Source organism: Barbus barbus, assembly GCF_936440315.1.
Source record: "Barbus barbus genome assembly, chromosome: 5".
In the NCBI taxonomy this organism is placed as follows: domain Eukaryota; kingdom Metazoa; phylum Chordata; class Actinopteri; order Cypriniformes; family Cyprinidae; genus Barbus; species Barbus barbus.
Window position 1 is genome coordinate 24,411,492 of NC_136733.1, and position 19,188 is coordinate 24,430,679.

At 39.2% G+C, this 19,188-nt stretch overlaps 1 protein-coding gene across 2 annotated transcripts; it reads right to left on the reverse strand.

The window, feature by feature from the left end:
• Positions 1-1,675: 1,675 nt before the first annotated feature.
• Positions 1,676-8,609, reverse strand: LOC306869719 (WD repeat-containing protein 54-like). Of its 2 annotated transcripts, none has more exons than XM_079416602.1 (10): positions 8,393-8,609; positions 7,840-8,122; positions 7,649-7,711; positions 7,470-7,569; positions 7,305-7,361; positions 7,062-7,189; positions 6,814-6,914; positions 5,756-5,918; positions 5,457-5,531; positions 1,676-4,882 (listed from the first exon to the last, which is right to left on the reverse strand). In XM_079416602.1, exons 2-10 carry the CDS (start codon positions 8,071-8,073, stop codon positions 4,751-4,753), a joined length of 1,053 nt encoding a protein of 350 aa, XP_079272728.1. In that variant the 5' UTR covers positions 8,074-8,122; positions 8,393-8,609; the 3' UTR covers positions 1,676-4,750. The 2 variants fall into 2 exon arrangements, with proteins under 2 accessions (XP_079272728.1, XP_079272729.1); XM_079416603.1 differs by having other exon boundaries at positions 7,503-7,569; positions 8,393-8,597.
• Positions 8,610-19,188: the final 10,579 nt, after the last annotated feature.

Below are 19,188 nucleotides of genomic sequence, written 5' to 3' on the forward strand. Positions count from 1 at the left end.
CTGTGGAGAATCAACAACTGGTAGACGATCTTAATGAGTTCTATTGTAGGTTTGAAAAAACACCCTTCACACCTCCTGCAACCCCCCTCTCCCTCACACCTGAACTGCAGATAAGAGAAGATGACGTGCGCCAGGTCTTCAAAAAGAACAAGAGAAGGAAGGCACCAGGCCCAGATGGTGTGACACCAGCCTGTCTGAAATCCTGTGCTGACCAGCTGGCCCCCATCTTCACACAGATCTTTAACAGATCACTGGAGCTGTGTAAAGTCCCCTCATGCTTCAAACGCTCCACCATCATCCCCATCCCAAAGAAACCCAAGATTACAGGACTTAATGACTACAGACCTCTGGCTCTAACATCTGTGGTCATGAAGTCATTTGAAAGACTGGTTTTGGCTTATCTGAAGGACATCACTGGACCCTTACTGGACCCCCTGCAGTTTGCCTACAGAGCAAACAGGTCTGTGGATGATGCAGTCAACATGGGACTGCATTACACACTGTAACAACCAGACAGACCAGGGACATATGTGAGGATCCTGTTTGTGGACTTCAGCTCGGCCTTTAACACTATCATTCCAGATCTCCTCCTGCCCAAACTAACTCAGCTCTCCGTCTGTCAGTGGATCAACAGCTTCCTGACAGACAGACAGACAGCAGTTAGTAAAGCTTGGTAAATTCACATCCAGCACTCGTACCATCAGCACTGGAGCTCCTCAGGGCTGCGTTTTCTCCCCACTGCTCTTCTTCCTCTACACCAACGACTGCACATCTAAAGACCCCTCTGTCAAGCTCCTGATGTTTGCAGACAACACCACACCGATCGGCCTCATCCAGGACGGTGACGAGTCTGCTTACAGAGAGGAGGTTAAGGAGCTGGCTGTCTGGTGCATTCTTAACAACCTGGAGTTCAACACGCTCAAAACTGTGGAGATGATCGTGGACTTCAGGAGAAACCCACCTGCTCTCCCCCCACTCACCATCATGAACAGCACTGTGACTGCAGTGGAGTCATTCAGGTTCCTGGGCTCCACAATTAACTCAGGACCTGAAGTGGGACAGTCACATTGACTCTATTGTGAAAAAGGCCCATCAGAGGTTGTACTTCCTTCGCCAGCTGAGGAAGTTCAATCTGCCACAGGACTTGCTGAAACAGTTCTACTCCGCCATCATTGAATCCATCCTCTGCACTTCAATAACTGTTTGGTTCAGCTCAGCTACCAAATCTGACCTCAGAATACTACAGCGAGTAGTCCGGACTGCTGAGCGAATCATTGGTACAACCCTTCCCACTCTCCAAGAACTGTACTTATCCAGAGTGAGCAAAAGGGCTGGTAAAATCCCTCTGGACCCCTCACACCCAGCACACTCCCTCTTTGAATTGTTGCCGTCTGGTTGACGTTACAGAGCTCTGAGCACCAGAACAACCAGACACAGAAACAGTTTCTTCCCTCAGGCAATCCATCTCATGAACATTTGAACTCTTAACAATAAACATGAAACACACAACAGTATCATACTTTTTATGTTTATTTTACACACATACTTATTACGTTTCAAATTTGCACCTAACATACCTGTACATACTGAACTGTCTATTTTGTATATTGTGTTTTTGCTATTTGGCACATTATCAATTTTGGTATATGTGTACATTACATTTTTTTTACTATCTGTGTCCGGTCCTGTTGTTGTCATTCTGTTGCACTGTTGAGCTACTGTCACTAAAACAAATTCCTTGTATGTGCAAACATACCTGGCAATAAAGCGAATTCTGATTCTGATTCTGTACGAAGAAAAATGTAGGGTGGGACCTGCATATGGTACCAGAAATAAGTCTATTGTTTTCATGGGTCAAATCAAGATTCTTTTTCCAAGAAAATGTTTGAATGGATCAGGGTTATTAACTAAAAGTGAAACTATTAAAAACCTTTCTGTTATTTGAAATAAAGATTTACTGAAACAGAATATTTAAAAACCTTGATTTACTAAAATAGCTACAAACAAAACTGAATTAAAAACTATATTAAAAAACAATAATAAAAATGGCAAAAACTAAAAATGACTAAAGCGTGAACTCAAATTAAAATAAAAATGGAGAACGGAAAAAAATAAAAATCAAAATATTATTAAAACTATAATATTACCTTGATGAATGAAATAATTATTCACAAAAAGATCAATGCATATAGAAAATACACAGAATTTTCATTTTATGATGACTTTCACATTCTTAAAACACATTTTAATTTCAAACAATGTATATGCATGTATCCAAAAATAATTGTGATTTTTTTTATTTCCAACACAATATTATTTCCATTGATTCACACACACACTGATGCGTTAACTTTAAAGACATTTAAATATTTTTGTTGATAAAATGGCATTTCTGCATGATTTGACAACATTACCTCTTGACTGGAAATGATGCACAACATCTCTAACAGATTTGTCTGGGTCTGAGTGAAGGGTACAATAAAATGAAAAAGAATTTGAAAATGCTAGTTTTCAAGACCGTTTTAATGTAACCTTCTTACAACAAAAAGAGAGAAACTGATATTTTATAATAAAAATAAATTCCTTGGAAATAAAAGTAAAATAAAAGAAACATCACATGATATGCATAGAAAGCACAGAAAATTATTTTTATTTTTTACACTTCCGCTTAAGTGTAATAAATAAGTGTCTTGTGTCCTCTGGAATCGCATCGTGTCAAGACGACTGATGGTCTCCCATCCCCAGAGCCCACAGATTTGATGTGTCTGTAGAGCACTATTGAATTTCACATGGCCTGTAGACCAGCCATAGTTTTTATTACCACAGATTCCACTAAACACAATGACCTTAAACACATCTCGCTGTGCTCCAGTGCTGCATGGCAGCGTTACATAATTCCATTAAACCCACAGCCAGTGGAGGTCTCATTGACACTCTCTGGACTCCCTTCTGTCTCTTTCTGTCCACCATCAAATTTTACGGTCAGCAGTCTATTCTCTACCCATTAGGTCTGTACCTCTGTGTCATTGATATTCACCCTCTCTTCATAACAGATATAGGGCACACATGGTGTCATCCATAGGACAAAGTTAAAAGTCTTACATAAGAGACCATGGGGTTCTATCAACAACAAGCTGGAACGGGAGGTCATGTGTGGATAATACTATGAGGGAACAACAGAATTATAGACATAAATATTATGGGGAAAATACAGTCAAATGAGTATTGCAGATATTTTAGCGGGTTACTGATAAAACAGCTTGACATGATAATCTGCATTCCTCTGGTGTTCTGCTTTGACCTATAAAATACGAACCTGCATAGATGAAAGATGTAATGACAACAAAACTTTACAGTGTGAAAACAGGGTGTAAATCAAGGACAAGGACTCATCAGGGCCTCATGGCACATCTGACAGTCAAAGTCTTCTTTTATAACTTAACAGAGAGGCACAAAGGGACAAAAGTTAATGGTGATGAATATATTACTACAGTCATGGGCAAAAATGCGGCTTATTTACAAATGTACTCTTAAAAGAAAATTGTCATGAAGCTGATCTAAATTATTTTCCATTCACTTCATGCCTTAATAACCCTGAGAACCATTAAAACCCACTGCACACAGGTAGGGTGACCATACGTTTTCTTTTTCCTAATAGTGTCCTGGTAGGAGTTTCTAAATTGCCAAAAATGTCTGGGTTTTGACTTTGTTTTCATCCATGCTGAAGCTAATGTAGCTTGCCTCCAGGATCTACAAAGAATTTTCAAGCCTGGTCATTTTAGGCAATTTAGACATCCTCAGTTTGTGTTTGATATTTTTTACATTTTGATTAGAAATGAGTGCTGGATATGTTCTAATATGTTCTGTGATATGCTTAATATTTGCTTTTATATAAATCAATGCAACTGAATGCACTTGTGCTTGAATTAAATATGCTAATTCTGATCTAAAAAACAGAAATGTTCAATAGATGTAAGATCTATTGCCATCTACTGGTTCACATTTCTAATTGCAATAAAAGTCACAGTAAATGAGTGGGTTTTTTTGTTGCTTTTTAAATAGTTGCCGAATTGTCACTGACAATTGTTTACAAAGAAACAGAAAATAGCAAAAACTATGACAACGAATATACATCTAGATACAATGCTTTTGTTTCTATACAAATATACAGAACATTATAATTCCACTTGGAAAAAATAGCCTCTGCTGTATTTAAAATTCATATTTATAATGAATAAATACTTTACAAACTATTTTGATATGTTTTGCTTTCTGATCCACAAATATGATTACATGCCATCTGATTCAATTGCACATCCAAAATTGTTCAATGAGGTAAAATAAATTGTTCAGGAAATACATTTACTAAAATTATGTGAGAAGCAAAACACTCAAAGAACAACCCCTTCTAACATTTTAATGCTTTGTTTTGAGATCTACATATTCTGTATAACCAATGTTACGTGTTTTACCTTAATATCAGACCACAAAAGAGTATTTTGCACTTAGCACAACTGCCGACCATGTAGACATAACATACTAAACACAGTCACCTGGTTCAAGTGTGGCTTTTTAGTGCCTACGATGTTAGAAGAAGATTTTAGGCTAACATTCACTCCAGCCTGACCCTGCCAATCATGACTATACAGCAATATATTCACCAATATACTGACAAGACATGACCTTCCTTCGGCAGGTGATCCTCATATGACCAATGGGAATGTCCTAGAAGCGCAGGCTGTATTCCGGTCTAGGCTTGTGTGTAGCGGATGATCTCACTCAAGTCATAGCCGGTCACTGCAAAGGCGTAGCCGTCCCCGTCACAGAACTTGGCTCCACAGATCTGTGTATCAGTCACACACTCATTGTACATGTGCTCAATCTAGAAAGGGCAGAGAAAAATGCAGGACATCAGCTGAACTCACAAAATGCTTTGCAATGACTGTTAATTTCTTTAATGAAACTACTAATGCAGTTTTAGTGCATGTACTCCATCAATCTTCTATCACCAACAGTAATATTGTAAAATATTATTACAATTTATATTTTTATTTGAATTAATTTTTAATAAATAGTCATTTATTTGTGTTATGCCAAAGCTGAAATTTTCTCCATTACTCCAGTCTTCAGAGTCACATGATCTTGCAGAATCATTCTAATATGCTGATTTGCTGCTCAAGAAACATTTATTATTATCAGTGTTGAAAATAATATTGCTGCTTAATACTTTTGTAGAAATAGATACTTTTTTCAGGATTCTTTGAATAAATTTAAAAAATAATTAATAAATAGCATTTACTTGAATAAGAGATAACATTAATAGATGTGTTTGCTGTCACTTTTGATCAATTTAATGCATCTTGCTGAGTAATATAATTAAATTCTTTCAAAAAAATCTGACTGATCACAAACTTTTGAACGGTAGTGTACTGTTTTTGTCTATGAGTGGTTTTTACCTCTACACTATTAGTCTCTGGAGTCAAGCTCAGATGCCACACTCTAACCCAGGAGTCGTCTGCTGCAGAGATAAGCTTTATCATTGAACAAAGGAAAACAATATCAGTATAAGAGAGTTTACCATTATAAATAAATAAACCATAATAAAATAATAACATTTATAATAAAATACATCTGAATACAACAACTTCTTAATTAAGACTATTTGTATTCTTAATGACTACTTAAAATGTACATCTGTATAGTTACGTACATTACCTGTGCGACATACAGACTGTATACATAATTCTTCTCTCACCAGTCCAGTGAATGGGGCGATGTCCAGTGAGTAGATCCAGCGTGCATGGGCATTGACCTCTGCATGCAGTATACCTGTGACCCCCTCATACAGACGGATCTGTCCCGTCCCATAGCCTGCGATGACGATACCCTTCCAGAGTTTTACTGAAGAACAACTTGTGCTGAGAGATACATATATACATACTATATTAATGATTTACTGGCATTAGTATAGTGGGCCTCTTTCATGAAACACAAGCAGATTTGTACAGGCACATGAGTTTTTGTGTAAACCATTTGTAAAGTCACTGACGTGAATTTTCAGATTAATGAAAAGGTTTAGGAAAACCTATGGCACTGCATTTTGATAAAACTTACCATAACAATATATAATCACTAAATTAAATATCTAAATAATTTAATCAATAAATTAGTCATCCAAGGTAGGTGTAAAATAAATTTCACTGCTAAACAAAAATGAGACAGTTTTTGATTTATCATAGAACACTATTATTTTGAGCATTAGCATTAGTCTGCAAGCTTAACGCTTTAATTAAAATGTTTTTTTGTTAGGAATATGGCCGTTTACTATTTTGCATTCATGTAATATATTGGAGCCAAACCGGAGAAGGGAGTCCAATTGATCCTACAGGATTCTGTACACATAAAATTGTGTTGTAATTTACAGGCAGGGATTTTACTAATAATAAATAAGCGTGTAGATCATTGGTCTCAAACTCAATTCCTGGAGGGCCACAGATCTGCACGGTTTAGCTCCAACCCTAATCAAACACACATGATCCAGCTAATCAAGGTCTTCAGGATTATTAGAAACTTCCAAGCAGTTGTGATTTGGAGCTGGTTGGAGCTAAACTCTGCAGAGCTGTGGCCCTCCAACAATTGAGTTTGAGACCACTGGTGTAGACGAACCTCAATTCTGAGGTTTACAAACTGTTTGCGAATCCAGGGCAAATTTTTCAGGAAGGTCTGCCTTTTTCAGAATACTAATATATTTGCAAACGTTTCATGAATGAAACCCATTGTCTCTTGTATAGTGAGTGTTAATTCCCAACATACTCAAAACCAGGGATCTTGTTGAGCAGTTGAAAATCTTCTCCTGATTTCCACACACAGAGGAGGCCAGAGTCATCAGCACTAACTAAATCTGCAATGCACTCCTAAAAAATAAATTCATTTAATAATAAAACACTTGAGCCACCAGTAACTTAAACCAACTGAAGAAAAAACAAAAACAAACTATAAATAGCATTTGCCCTATGATTTACAAAAATAACACTTATATGAAAGTTACTGTAAGTTAATACCATACTGCCTGAGCACTCAGAGGCAATGTCTGTGATTGCCTCTTTATGTTCCTCCAAAACCTCAGACAGGGTGATGTTACTGCCTTTATTGGGAATGTCGAACACCAGCACTGAGCCAGATGAGACCCCTGAAGGAAGTGTGAAGAATTTAAAAGGGCACTTTTAGTGCACATACTAAGCTAATATGTAAATAGATTAGAACAGTACCCTATATAGCCACTGCTGACAGATGAAGCCACTCACCAACACAAATATATTTTTCCCGCACAGCTGCAATTCCTCGGGCAAACACTGCCTTCGCTGGAAAATTACAACAGACAATGTCAGACAGGTACACAGTAGTCACAACCTATTTCCCACAGTTAAAGGGTGTGAAAATGAAGAAAGAAAAAGAATGAACACATTTACAGTCTTTACGGAGACACAGAAGTGTGCACTGACCGGTAGGGGTCTCTAGCGTGTCCAGTGCATGCCAATAGACCATAATTGATCCATCTGATTCATACATCTGATGAAAAAACACAGTTCAAGTCATGTTTACTGGGCAAATAAACTATTTTAGTAGCCTGGCATAACATTTGACTCACCTGGATCCCCTTCTGTGAGGTGAGAACAAGAAGATCTCTTGAGGGCAGGACACACCAGGCTGCCTGTCAGACAAAAAATGTTTCAGATTAGTAATTTAGTGACAACATTTAGACATTGTGGGCAAAACTGCAATAAACCAGTATAATCACAAGTCTTTATTAGGACTCAAATGGTACTGTAGTCGTCTTACCTGCATGATAAGTGAGGAGCTGGTGGCCACGTTGCCCTCTTTAGACTGCAGCTGTCGGTGGGAATAATTCAGCCCGTCCCAGGAGGCGCTGACCATGTTCACCACGTTGGCGTGGACCACCGTGAAATAGCTGAGACATCGCGGCGCGATGCGCAGGACGCTCAGGTTGTTGTAGAGCGCCGACGCGCTGCTCTTTATCGGAATGCTTTTCTCTTTGTGGTACATTTTCGCCATTTTTTGGAAGAGCGCCGCTTGTTTACTTTATAAACTATAGATGTCGTTTCTGAAAGATAAGGCAGGACATGGAAATCAGTTGTGAAGAGTTTCCTGAGGCTGTTCAAACTAATAGTTGCGTTGCACTGCATTAAATCGGATTGTAGCAGCATGTCCAGATGGATAGTCTCTCGACAACAAGATGTGAAATATGAAATAGGCTACTGCTTATTTTACAATAACAGCACTGACATTTAACTAACCTCAAAAATTATTATATACCATGTAATTGGGAGTGATACATACATATAACGTTACATAAATATAAGCAGCTACCAACCCTGAATGAAAGCAGCTGATGGGTTCTCCTGTTAATCCTCTTCGTTTCAGAGCAAATACTGAACTAAATGGCTTCAAATATGAAAATGACATACGCCGTTTCTGTTATTAGACAATAGAACGGCAGATAAGAGGTATTAAGGATACACTAATTTTATCAAAGCAAGCTTTCACCATCTCGCGTCTCTTGCAGCCATAGTGACGGGGCAGACGTGTGTAGAACGTCACCGTTATCTGCGGTTCACGGAGTGATGCACAGTTCTGTTTCCATGTATTTATTTATTTTTGTAATTAATTAATTAATTGTCTTTGTTTGATTTTCTTTTTTCCCTTTATGTATGTTTGTATGTGTGTTCTGTAAGGCTATATCATTGTTCGTGTGTGTGTGTATACGCTTTATTTTTTTCATTTTGTTATGTTGCTGCCTTAAGTTAAACTGCTTTAAATTCCTTTTTATTCACACCAATCTACACCCCATAGACCATAATGACAAATAAAATCACAGGTTTTTAACATATCTGCAGATTTATTTAAAATAAAAAAGTTAAATGATTCCATTGCATATATTCATACCCTTATTGGTGACCAAGATGGTCACAGTTGAGTTCCAAGATCATATGTGGAGATAGGAGAAATCTACAGAAGGAAAAAAACATCACTGCAACACTCCACCGATCTGGGATTTATGCCGGTGCTAACCTCAATCCTCTCCTCAGCGAAGACACATGGAAACACTTAGAATTTGCAAAAAAAAAAAAAAAAAAGACCTGAAGGACCCTCAGCCTGTGAGAAATATTATTCTCTGGTCTGATGAACATTGATTCCAGCATAATGTTTGAAGGAAGCCATGCTCTGCTCATCACCTGCAGAGTCCCAAAAGTAAAGTGTGGTGGTAGCAGCCTCATGCTGTGGGGCTGTTTTTCAGCGGCAGGGACTGATGGACTCGTCAGAGTAGAAGAAAAGCTCAGTGCACCAAAATATTAAGATAGCCATAATGAAAACCTAGTCCTGAGCATTCAGAACCTCAGACTGGGCAGAAGGTTCACCTTCCGACAGGACAATGACCCTATGAGAGTGGCTTGTAGACAACTCCTTGAGTCCTTGAGTGGCCCAGCCACAGCCCGGCTTGAAAACAATCAAACATTTCTAGAGAAACCTGAAAATGTATCCATCCAACCTGACAGAGCTTGAGAGGTGAAGAGGTAAGGAGAAGAATGGCAGATAATTGCCAAATGCGGATGTACAAAGCTTGTCGCATCATACCCCCAAAAAAACTTGAGGCTGTAATGGTGCTTCAACCAAGTACAGAGTAAGTCTGAGTAAAGAGTATGAATACTTATGCAATCTTTGTCATTATGGTGTATGGGGTGTAGATTGATGTGTAAAAAAAATTATAAAAAAAAAATAATAATTCTAAAGCAGTTTAACATAAGGCAGCAACAAAACAAAGCGTGAAAAAAATGAGAGGGTATGAATACTTTCACAAGGCACTGTGTATATATATATATATTATTTTTCAATACAAAAAGGAATTTTAGTTGACATGACAAATTTAATAGGTAGACAAGAGTTTGCTGAAGGATGCTTGGATTGAAGACTGGACAGACATGGGGTCGCCATGCCACTGTGCAATCTTCAAAATCATCCGATTTGATGTCAAGGAGACCTGCCAGGCAAGAATACAAAAAACTGTGACATTTGAGAAAAATGGGTGAAAAGACCCATTAATATACTATCCTGATCCAGTTAAGAGGTTGTTGCCCCTTCAAACAATTCATTCAAAGTAACCCTGTCAAATATTAAAGTCTGGGCAGCCTGTGATGCCAGTACAAGCTGTGCCTGAAATATGTAGGTCTTCACTGGCAAAATTGCTAGGACACAGCCTGAAAAAATCAGGACAGACACATTGTACTCCAAATGACAGCTTGTCTTCAGAGACACACAATAACGTGCAACACTTTCTTCACATGGAATGCCCTTGGCACAAAGCTTCTTCAGAGAAAATTGACCACGATTGAAACTGTGTGTAGGAATAAGCCAAAGCTCCTATCTTTAGACAAGACACTTTGCTGGCCCATGGCACTGTTTTTCAATATGCTGGATGTTTACATGTACAATTCTTTTGTGCTGTGGAAGGAAATAAATCTTTCTTGGATTCAAGCAAAGAGCTACCAAGGAGGTTTTTCTGGATGAGCTAGAGAGCACTGTTTACTCCTCATTCTGATGTGAAGGGCACAGTTATGGCCTTCTGATGGCGATGAAACAGGCCATCATCAACTTTTCAACAACTAGGGATGAATTACCAAATCTACAGCCATTTAATGGTTAAACCATGTCATTACATTTGACTTGCCCCCACCCCACCACCAAATGGCACCAGATCTGCTTTCTATGCATTTGAATATGTGAAACAGACCTACATTCTAAGTTCAAAAGTTATATGGTTTTTATCTCTGGTCATGTTTTACCTTAATATACAATACCAGAAGGGTTAACACCTGAGTACCATAGATGATTCCTGCTTCTCCCTACTGAAGGCTGACCAACTGAACATATGTAAAACATTTAGATAATTGCCACCAAATGGGTTCAGACGATGTAGTGGTTGTTTTTGAAATACACTGGTTCCCTTGTAAACATGAACTCATGGCTGTAAAATTAAAACTCAAGAGGTTTAATTTAGATACTAATTTCAATTGTGATTTGGATGAGATAATGTGATAATATGATATGGGGATGATTTAGGATAAGTGCATAGAATTTGCTGTCAAAATCCTTGTGAAATGGCAAAACTAGTTTTATGGTAATCACAAAGACCTGATGCCAAGTAGGAATTAATGCAGATGTAGGCTTTCAAATAGCCTAAACAAAATAAAATATTATTGAAGTGTGGCCTCGCGACGCAGCATCTCGTTCCTTCGAGGAACTGGGGTTACATACGTAACCTAAGACTTTCCTCTTCAGGAACTCGAGCTGCATCTGGAGACGCTTTGGGGAACGAGATACCCACGGCACCAGACTTCCCAATCCCTGCCCCGTGTGTATCCGTACGGAGTACATCTAGGGCGAGAGAACGGAAGAGCCTGGAGTGGCTCGCATGTCCAGGCCATAGAACCTGACAAAAGTCAGCGGCGTAGACCATCCCTCAGCTTTGCAGATGTCCTGATTGGGACACCTGCGAGAAAGGCCTTGGAGGCCGCCACACTTCTCGTGGAATGAGCCTTGACTCCCATCGGCGAGGGGAGGTCAGAGGACTCATAGGCCAATGAATGGCATCGCAATCCACCGCTGAGGGTCTGCCTGAAGCAGGAAGACCTCTCTTAGGGGGACCATAGCAAATCAGCAATTGGTCCGCCCTTCTCCACATGGCAGCTCTGTGGACGTATGTGTCCAGTGCTTGCACTGGACATATAGAGTTAAGCTTTAGCTGGTCAGGCTCCCGAAAGGCACATCCTGGTCAGGCACATTGTGGCGTGACCGAAGGAACTTCGCAAAGTCCAAGTGAGAAGGGGCCACTGACAGGGCCGCAAATCCCCAACATCTCAACTCAAGAGATGAAATCGCCAGAAGAAACACGGTCTTCAGGGCGATCTGAGATCTCCTCAATAGGCTCGAATGGAGGCCTACAGAGAGCATCAATACCACAGCCAAGTCCCAAGGGGGGATCCGGGACCATACTGGAGGCCTTAGCCTCAGTGCACCACGGAGGAAACGTATAACTAGCGGGTGTCTGCCCACTGACTGTCCACCAAGAAGGGTGTGGTAGGCTGAAATTGTCACCACAAAAACCTTCAAGGTGGAGTGGGCTAACCCTGCGGAGAGTCGAGCCTGCAGGAACTCCAGCACTGTACCAACCGGGCAGTTAACTGGGTCGAGCTGGCGATCTCCGGACCATGAAGTGAAGTGTCTCCACTTCAGGGCGTACAGTCTCCTCGTAGAGGGAGCTCTGGATTGGATGGTTTCAACAACCTTGGTTGAGGGAACGGAGGCTACGAGCCGTGCCCCCTCAGGGACCACACCCACAGCTTCCACAACTCCGGGCGGGGATGCACAAGGTGCCTCCTGCCTGTGAGAGGAGATCCCTCCTCACTGGAATCTCCAATGGAGAGCCGTCGAGGAGGGAAATCAGGTCAGAGACTATCATACTCGGCCCGGCCAGAACGGGGCTACTAATAGCAGCCGGAGTCCGTCCCGGCGCACTCTCTCCAGAACTCCGGGGAGCAGAGCAATCGGGGGTAAGGCGTACAGACGAAGCCTCGGCCACGTCTGTACCATAGCATCCAGCTGGATGACGTAGAGAGTACCAGAGGGGACATTGCGCTGTCTGAGTAGCGAAGTGGTCCACCTGGCCAAACACTCTCCAGATCTGCTTCACCACCTCGGTGTGAAGCATCCATTCCCCGGATAACAGCCCCTGCCTCGACAGGGTGTCTACTCCCACATTGAGATGCTAACTAGATGCTCAGAAGGGAGCGGCATGCTAAAGGTGACCCTCTAAGTTGAGGGGAACAGTGCCAGCTCGACCAACAGGAGAGGCGGGAGGGAGCAGCATGCTCATAGGTGACCCTCTATAGTGAAGGGAGCAATGCTAGCTCTACCAAGGTAGAGCTTTGGAGAGCGGAGAACTTAACTCTCAGCATGAGAGGGAACTCAGACACTCAGAAGGGAGCGGCATGCTCAAAGGTGACCCTCAAAGTTGAGGGGAGCAATGCCAGCTCGACCAACCAGGAGAGCTCGGCCTCATACCCCACACAAGAATCTGGTGCGCCAGCCTGTACAGGGGGCACGAACCACAGACCTCCTTGGTGGTTGATATAGGAGACCACCGATGTGTTGTCAGTGCGAACTAACACATGGCAACCTCTTAGGTCAGTAGTATCTGAAACTGCTTGACAGTGAGTGACTGGCCTTCTTTCACCCTCCTGACTTTCGTGAGGATTGACTCGATCCGAGCAGGAGACATACGTGCCTGCACTGTGGTCGAATCCCCACCACCCCCAGATAAGTGATTCTCTGTAATGGAGAAAGCACATTTTTCTTGGGGTTCAGACTTAACCCCAACACTTTTAAGTGAGCGAGAACGAGAGCCGAGTATGTTGCACCCCCTCTTTCACCCCAATATGAGGAGCTAATGTATTACATAACAACATATATCTTTATTTTAATGTTTAGACTCGTAGAACAAATTAAGTTTGTCGATAAACATTGCTGTCATAAATTTGCCTACTATTTGTCAGTCCACAGGCTAGTCGCTAACTTGGCTGAATTCCAGGAACTTCCTGTCTTAAAAAAGTTAAATTTCGTAATTGAATTTGTGATGGTTACTAGATAGGATACGATTATGTGTTATGATGTTTCTACAGTACAGGTCGCAGTTTAAGACTAAGTAGGTATAGCACCACGAATGTATTTTTTTGTGTTTACTAATTGATAAATATTTAATAATGTTATTGCTACAGTTCAAAGTTAAGGATGGTGTTCTAACTTGTCAAGACTGTTGTCTTTTATACTTCTACCTGTGAAGTTGTTTGTATAGTGCTAGCAGCAGATGTACTGTATGTGAGGATTTTGATGTACAAGATGTTTTTTTGGTACCTATAATGTATACTACCTAGTATTATTTAAGCTATGGTAATCTCTCCCTTTTCTTGCAGAAGTTACAGGATTCCTGATCATGAATGAAGAGCTGAGAAAGTGTGTACAGGTAAATGAAGGTCAGGTCAGCAGCAGGTTAAGCCTGCAAGAGTACAGAGCATATTCGGCTCTGCAAGAGTGGCACTAGAACCCTGAGACACGCTCCATCAGCAACCAACAGACAGCAGGGTGTTTAACTGCATCTCAGATCCAGGAGCATGAGAGCTTTTGGCTGCAAGCTTGCAGCTCTGATGAGGAGTATCGTGAAGGCCAGGCCTGGAGCTGCTCTAAAAAGGGTCTCCTGACATTACACGGCAAGGGTCTGCACCTGAGCGTACGTCACGATTCCTCCAAGGTCTTCCTTTCCAAAGATCACGGGAAAGGCAGCAAGTGGAGGATGCTGACTAATCAAACGGTATGCGAGGAGACAGACAGCACACATCACGGCCAGAATGTGTTACAAGATTCTCAGCAGACACTTTCGACTGGACCCTGAATCCTCACACAAATTCGCTATTGGCATTGTAAGAGTAGTAGATTAGAAGTTCTTCATAAATGATGGGTCTGTGTTTTATGTTGTATTCTGCCATCCCATCATTCTGATTAATGACGTCTCATCTACTTCAGTTAAAACTCAGACTGCTGAGTGCCTGCTATCATTTCTGTTATACCAGATCATATCATCTTCTGTTGTGTGTGTGTGTGTGTGTGTGTGTGTGTTTTTTACTTGCTCATCTAGTCATAATCATCTGTTTCTGAAAAAAAAATAATAATAATTATCTGTTAAGTCAGTCAGGAAATATGGTTTAAACAAACAAAATGTTTAAAACACACTGATCCTGGAACAGTTCATCTGACTTATGTCCACATGAGGGCAACAGAGGAGAGGAAACCTAAACACTGTGCCATATCTTTGGTGATTAGCCAAAGAAGCAGTCATAAATTGAATAATGACAGAAAATACGTTTTTAAAAAATTGTAATTGATACACAAAATATTAAAAAAATATATTAGTTTGTGATACTCTGCTGTGTTTAATAATAGGAACAGGCTGGAAAATGATAATGTTGCTTCCAAGCAGCTTGGCCCTGTTACTTGGGCTTGTGATCCTCACTCTTAACATCTACCAGAACATGTAAGATATTTCTATTTTTTGGTTAATAGACCTTCAAGGCCTTCTCAATGCAAGACTTTAATTTTATGAATGTAAATACAGACAGAATTGATTTTTGTTTGAAACGAAACTGATCTATGAACTTGCTCATTGAGATTTCATTACAAGGAATGACTCAACAACATGGTTTCCCCCTTTATGAGTCACTGATCATTTTTTTTGTTTTCATGCACAGGAGGAAGAAGACTGTGGTGGTGCTGAAATCCTACACTCCAACAGGAGAGGCAAGTCTGCAAGGGTCCCTGGTGCCTAGTGAGAGAGCTCCTCTAACCCGGCACCCTATGAAAACTGCTCAGTCTCCCTCCATTCAGCGAGGCGAGATCCTTGTTGAATGGAAAGATGGAACAGTCACCCCACTGTTTGAAACATATCTAACTGACTAAGTAGAGTCTTATAGAAGAAGTGGCAAACTGACAGGCATGCACTGGTGACTAATTAATTGTGATTTCAGCAATAAATTTTCAAAATTGTTGAAAAATCGTTGTCCAGGGAGTCACTGCCAATTCCATGATTATTGCTAATTTCCATGTATTTATTGATTTGATATGTAGCTGTGGGATAAGTGGGATAAAGTTATTGCAGGAAAATAAAGATACAGTCACACAGTCATTATCACAACTTTAGTTTACAACTTTAACATTTTAAGTATCTGTTGTCTTGCTTAAAATTATTTCAAATCAGATCAAAATTTCATGTGCATTTATTCAGTTATTTTGCTATACTGACTAGCTGACTGTACATTATCCCTAACATATCTAACATCTTTTTAAAAAACCACAAACATCTGTTAGGTTTACAGAATGCCATCCGTCTGTTGAATTTTGAAAAATTGTGGTTGGGTCCTGATCAAAGACAATATTCTGTACCTTGCCAAAAAGACATAAGGTAATGTCAGGTCAAATACACATCAAACTTGACAAAAGATATACAACGTATATGTTATAATTAACAGTGAATGCTTATGTAAGCTTTATTCCGTGTATGTGCGTGTAAAATAGAGAAATAGGAATGTTCTATCATGGAAAACAATAATACATTCAAAATATGCCCCTAAAACACACTGATTTAGTATCGTAGATAACACTGAACGTTTTAAAACAAGTGTTGTGTTTAACAGTAGATTATTCTTGAATTGCATAAGCTTACATCTGCAATTGTTTTTTATATCCTGCAGACCGCTGTCTTGTTAGTATAATTAGGAAATAGTGTAAAATATATGAAAACCATTTCTATAAAAAAATAACATTATTAATATGTGATTATTATTAATAACATGTAATATAGTAATCTTTAATGTTTCCAACAAAGTACTGTTGAACTTTGTTGCAACTTGCAAAGAGGTGGAGAGGCACCTCCTTAACTGCTCTGCCAGATTTATAATCATCAAGCTAACTTTACCTGTTTCTTTTGACATTTTGCTTTGTAATGCTCTTCGGGAAGAGATGAAAAACACGTCTGTGCAAGTATGTTGTTAGGGTGTAAAGCAGACATATTTTGAGTGGGAGAGAAGAGTAAATGTGAGGTTGACATGCAAGTGTGGAAATCAAAGCCAGAAAGACAATATGCTATTGCATTTTCTCACTTCTTCATACACACACATAAGTTCATAATGGCAAACTAAACTGTAAATATTTGTATTAAAGATTCTGTATACAATTTTGAATTTGAAGCACATCTTATAAATCATATACCATAAATAAATTCCTTTTGAAGGATCTGAGGCCATTGTAGCACAATAACAGATACCTGACAGAAATACGAGGTACAATACTCCAGAAGAATCTCACATTTGCATTTCATTGTTATGCAGTGATACTGTGGTTTTAGTTGCAAGATTTTTGCTTCACAGATAAGGAAATCGGCAACATTTACAATCACAATTTACAACAAATTTTTGTCAAGTCAAAACTGATGCAACTATAAGATAACCAACAAGAACAGGAAGACATGCCTGTGCAAGAGATAGGGCGTGACAGATTTTTGAATGTAGGCATATTGAGCAGCTGTGAATTGAACAGCCAAATGTGTTACATCAATTTGATTTTATGTTTTTTTAGTTGTTTTTTTGTTGTTGTTTTTTTGTTTGCTTTTGTTTTAGTATCATTATCATTATTTGTTACAACAAATATATAGACACCTTTGGATGCCCTTGGGGTCATTGAGGCTAGATTCCGGGAGATAAGATAACTTAAAATTGATAGCATTTCATACCATTGAATGTATATTTTACATCTGCATTTCTGTTATCATTGATTTAGATGTATTCAGTGTTCCATGCAAATAAGCCAATAATTGTCCCTAACAGTGTTGGGGAAAGTTACTTTTAAAAGTAATGCATTACAATATTGCGTTACTCCCTAAAAAAGTAACTAATTACGTTACTTAGCTACTTTTTATGGAAAGTAATGTATTGCGTTACTTTTTAAATATGAGCAAGGCTTGATTGTTTTTAATACAAGAAGTTCTAATTATAGCAAATGTAAAAACCCTTTCACACCAAAAAGTGTAATGAATAAACCTCAGGCTGAAGGAAAAGTGAATTCATGTCTGTAAAGTAGAACTCAGGAGAAGAAGGTTTAACTTCGGCATGAAGCACAATTGTTAGTTTATCTAAAGTCATTTTTGCTTATTAGTATGATTGAACTGGATCATCAAAGTTCAGCAGCAAAGACATTGGTTAATAAAATGGGATTAGATACATTTGTGTTGTTTAACATATTTAATTATTGCAGTTTGCGTCATATTCTGAGTTTGCATTTCACTGTTTTAATTCATTTTGATGAATACTAAATCTGTTTTTTGTGAGTGGGATGAATTAATGTACATTCACATTTAGTCTAGAACTACAGAAACTGCATGTTCACACAGCTCACTGTCAGTCAATAAATGGGAAAAAGTAACTAGTGTTACTTTTTTGAAATAGTAACTAATTAAAAAGTAATGCGTTACTTTATTAGTTACTTGAAAAAATTTAATATTATTACGTAACTCGCGTTACTTGTAATGTGTTACCCCCAACACTGGTCCCTAATATAACAGTATCCATAAACAATAAAAAAGTACAAATCAAACATGGAGCACAAGCTCTCTCTGTTCTCACACATGCAGCAAAGGTTTCATTTACAGTACATAAAACAGGACCATAGAAATTGCTTGTAATTGTATACAAGCAGAAGCTGTCCCATAGGATATCTAGCTAGATAACAGAGGATGTCCCCACCCAAAAGAGTGATTGAGTTCCTATCTGTTGCTGTCGCCTTGTTTCCATTCCAACCTTTTTTGTCCTCCCACAAGCATACAGTTATGAAATTAGTCATAATGGTCATGATGCAGCAACTGCAAGTATCTTGCTTCATAAAAATGCATCAGGAAGCTAAAAAAATGAATATGATCAGATAAATGAGATGATACCTGGCAAAACATCTGCTAAATGAGACTAAAGTCCCTGAACAGAAGTCAAATAGGCAAAACACTCCTTACATCTGATGCTCTGTTAGTTTGTACAGATTGCAGAAGTACATCTTAAAACGTGCTTGAAGGAAAATTGTGATTTGTGGTTTCCTGATTTTTTTTTACCGGAACTCTGAAATAAGAATAGGTGATTGTTTGAAAGCGCACAAAAGGTCATAAATAAAAAGAGCCATTGTACAATTTACTGTCACAATAGGTTCCACCAAGTTGAGGCCACAAAATCTGAAGAGACAATGTAAGGCTATATGATAGTCAGATGAACAATGCAGACAACAGATGTCTTGCAGGTCACTTAAACCTCGAAAATGTGTTTATATTTGTTACAGATAAACCATTTCTTGATGAAAATAGATACAAACAAATTTAAGCATTTCTTTGTTTCCTCATTTCACTGTTAACATTAGAACGTGGTTTGTTGAAATAACTGCAATGTTGTCAGAGGTTAAAACCCATTAAGGGCATGTTGACAAGTTATTTAGACTTGAGTAATTTCCTGGAGATGAAAAAAAAAGTTTTTT

Coding starts and splice junctions, on each gene's coding strand:
- LOC306869719 (XM_079416602.1), bottom strand. CDS start 8,073: ATGGCGAAAATGTACCACAAAGAGAAAAGCATTCCGATAAAGAGCAGC. Junction 7,712..7,839: donor GCTCCTCACTTATCATGCAG/GTAAGACGACTA, acceptor TTTGTCTGACAG/GCAGCCTGGTGTGTCCTGCC. Junction 5,919..6,813: donor AACAAGATCCCTGGTTTTGA/GTATGTTGGGAA, acceptor TGTATCTCTCAG/CACAAGTTGTTCTTCAGTAA.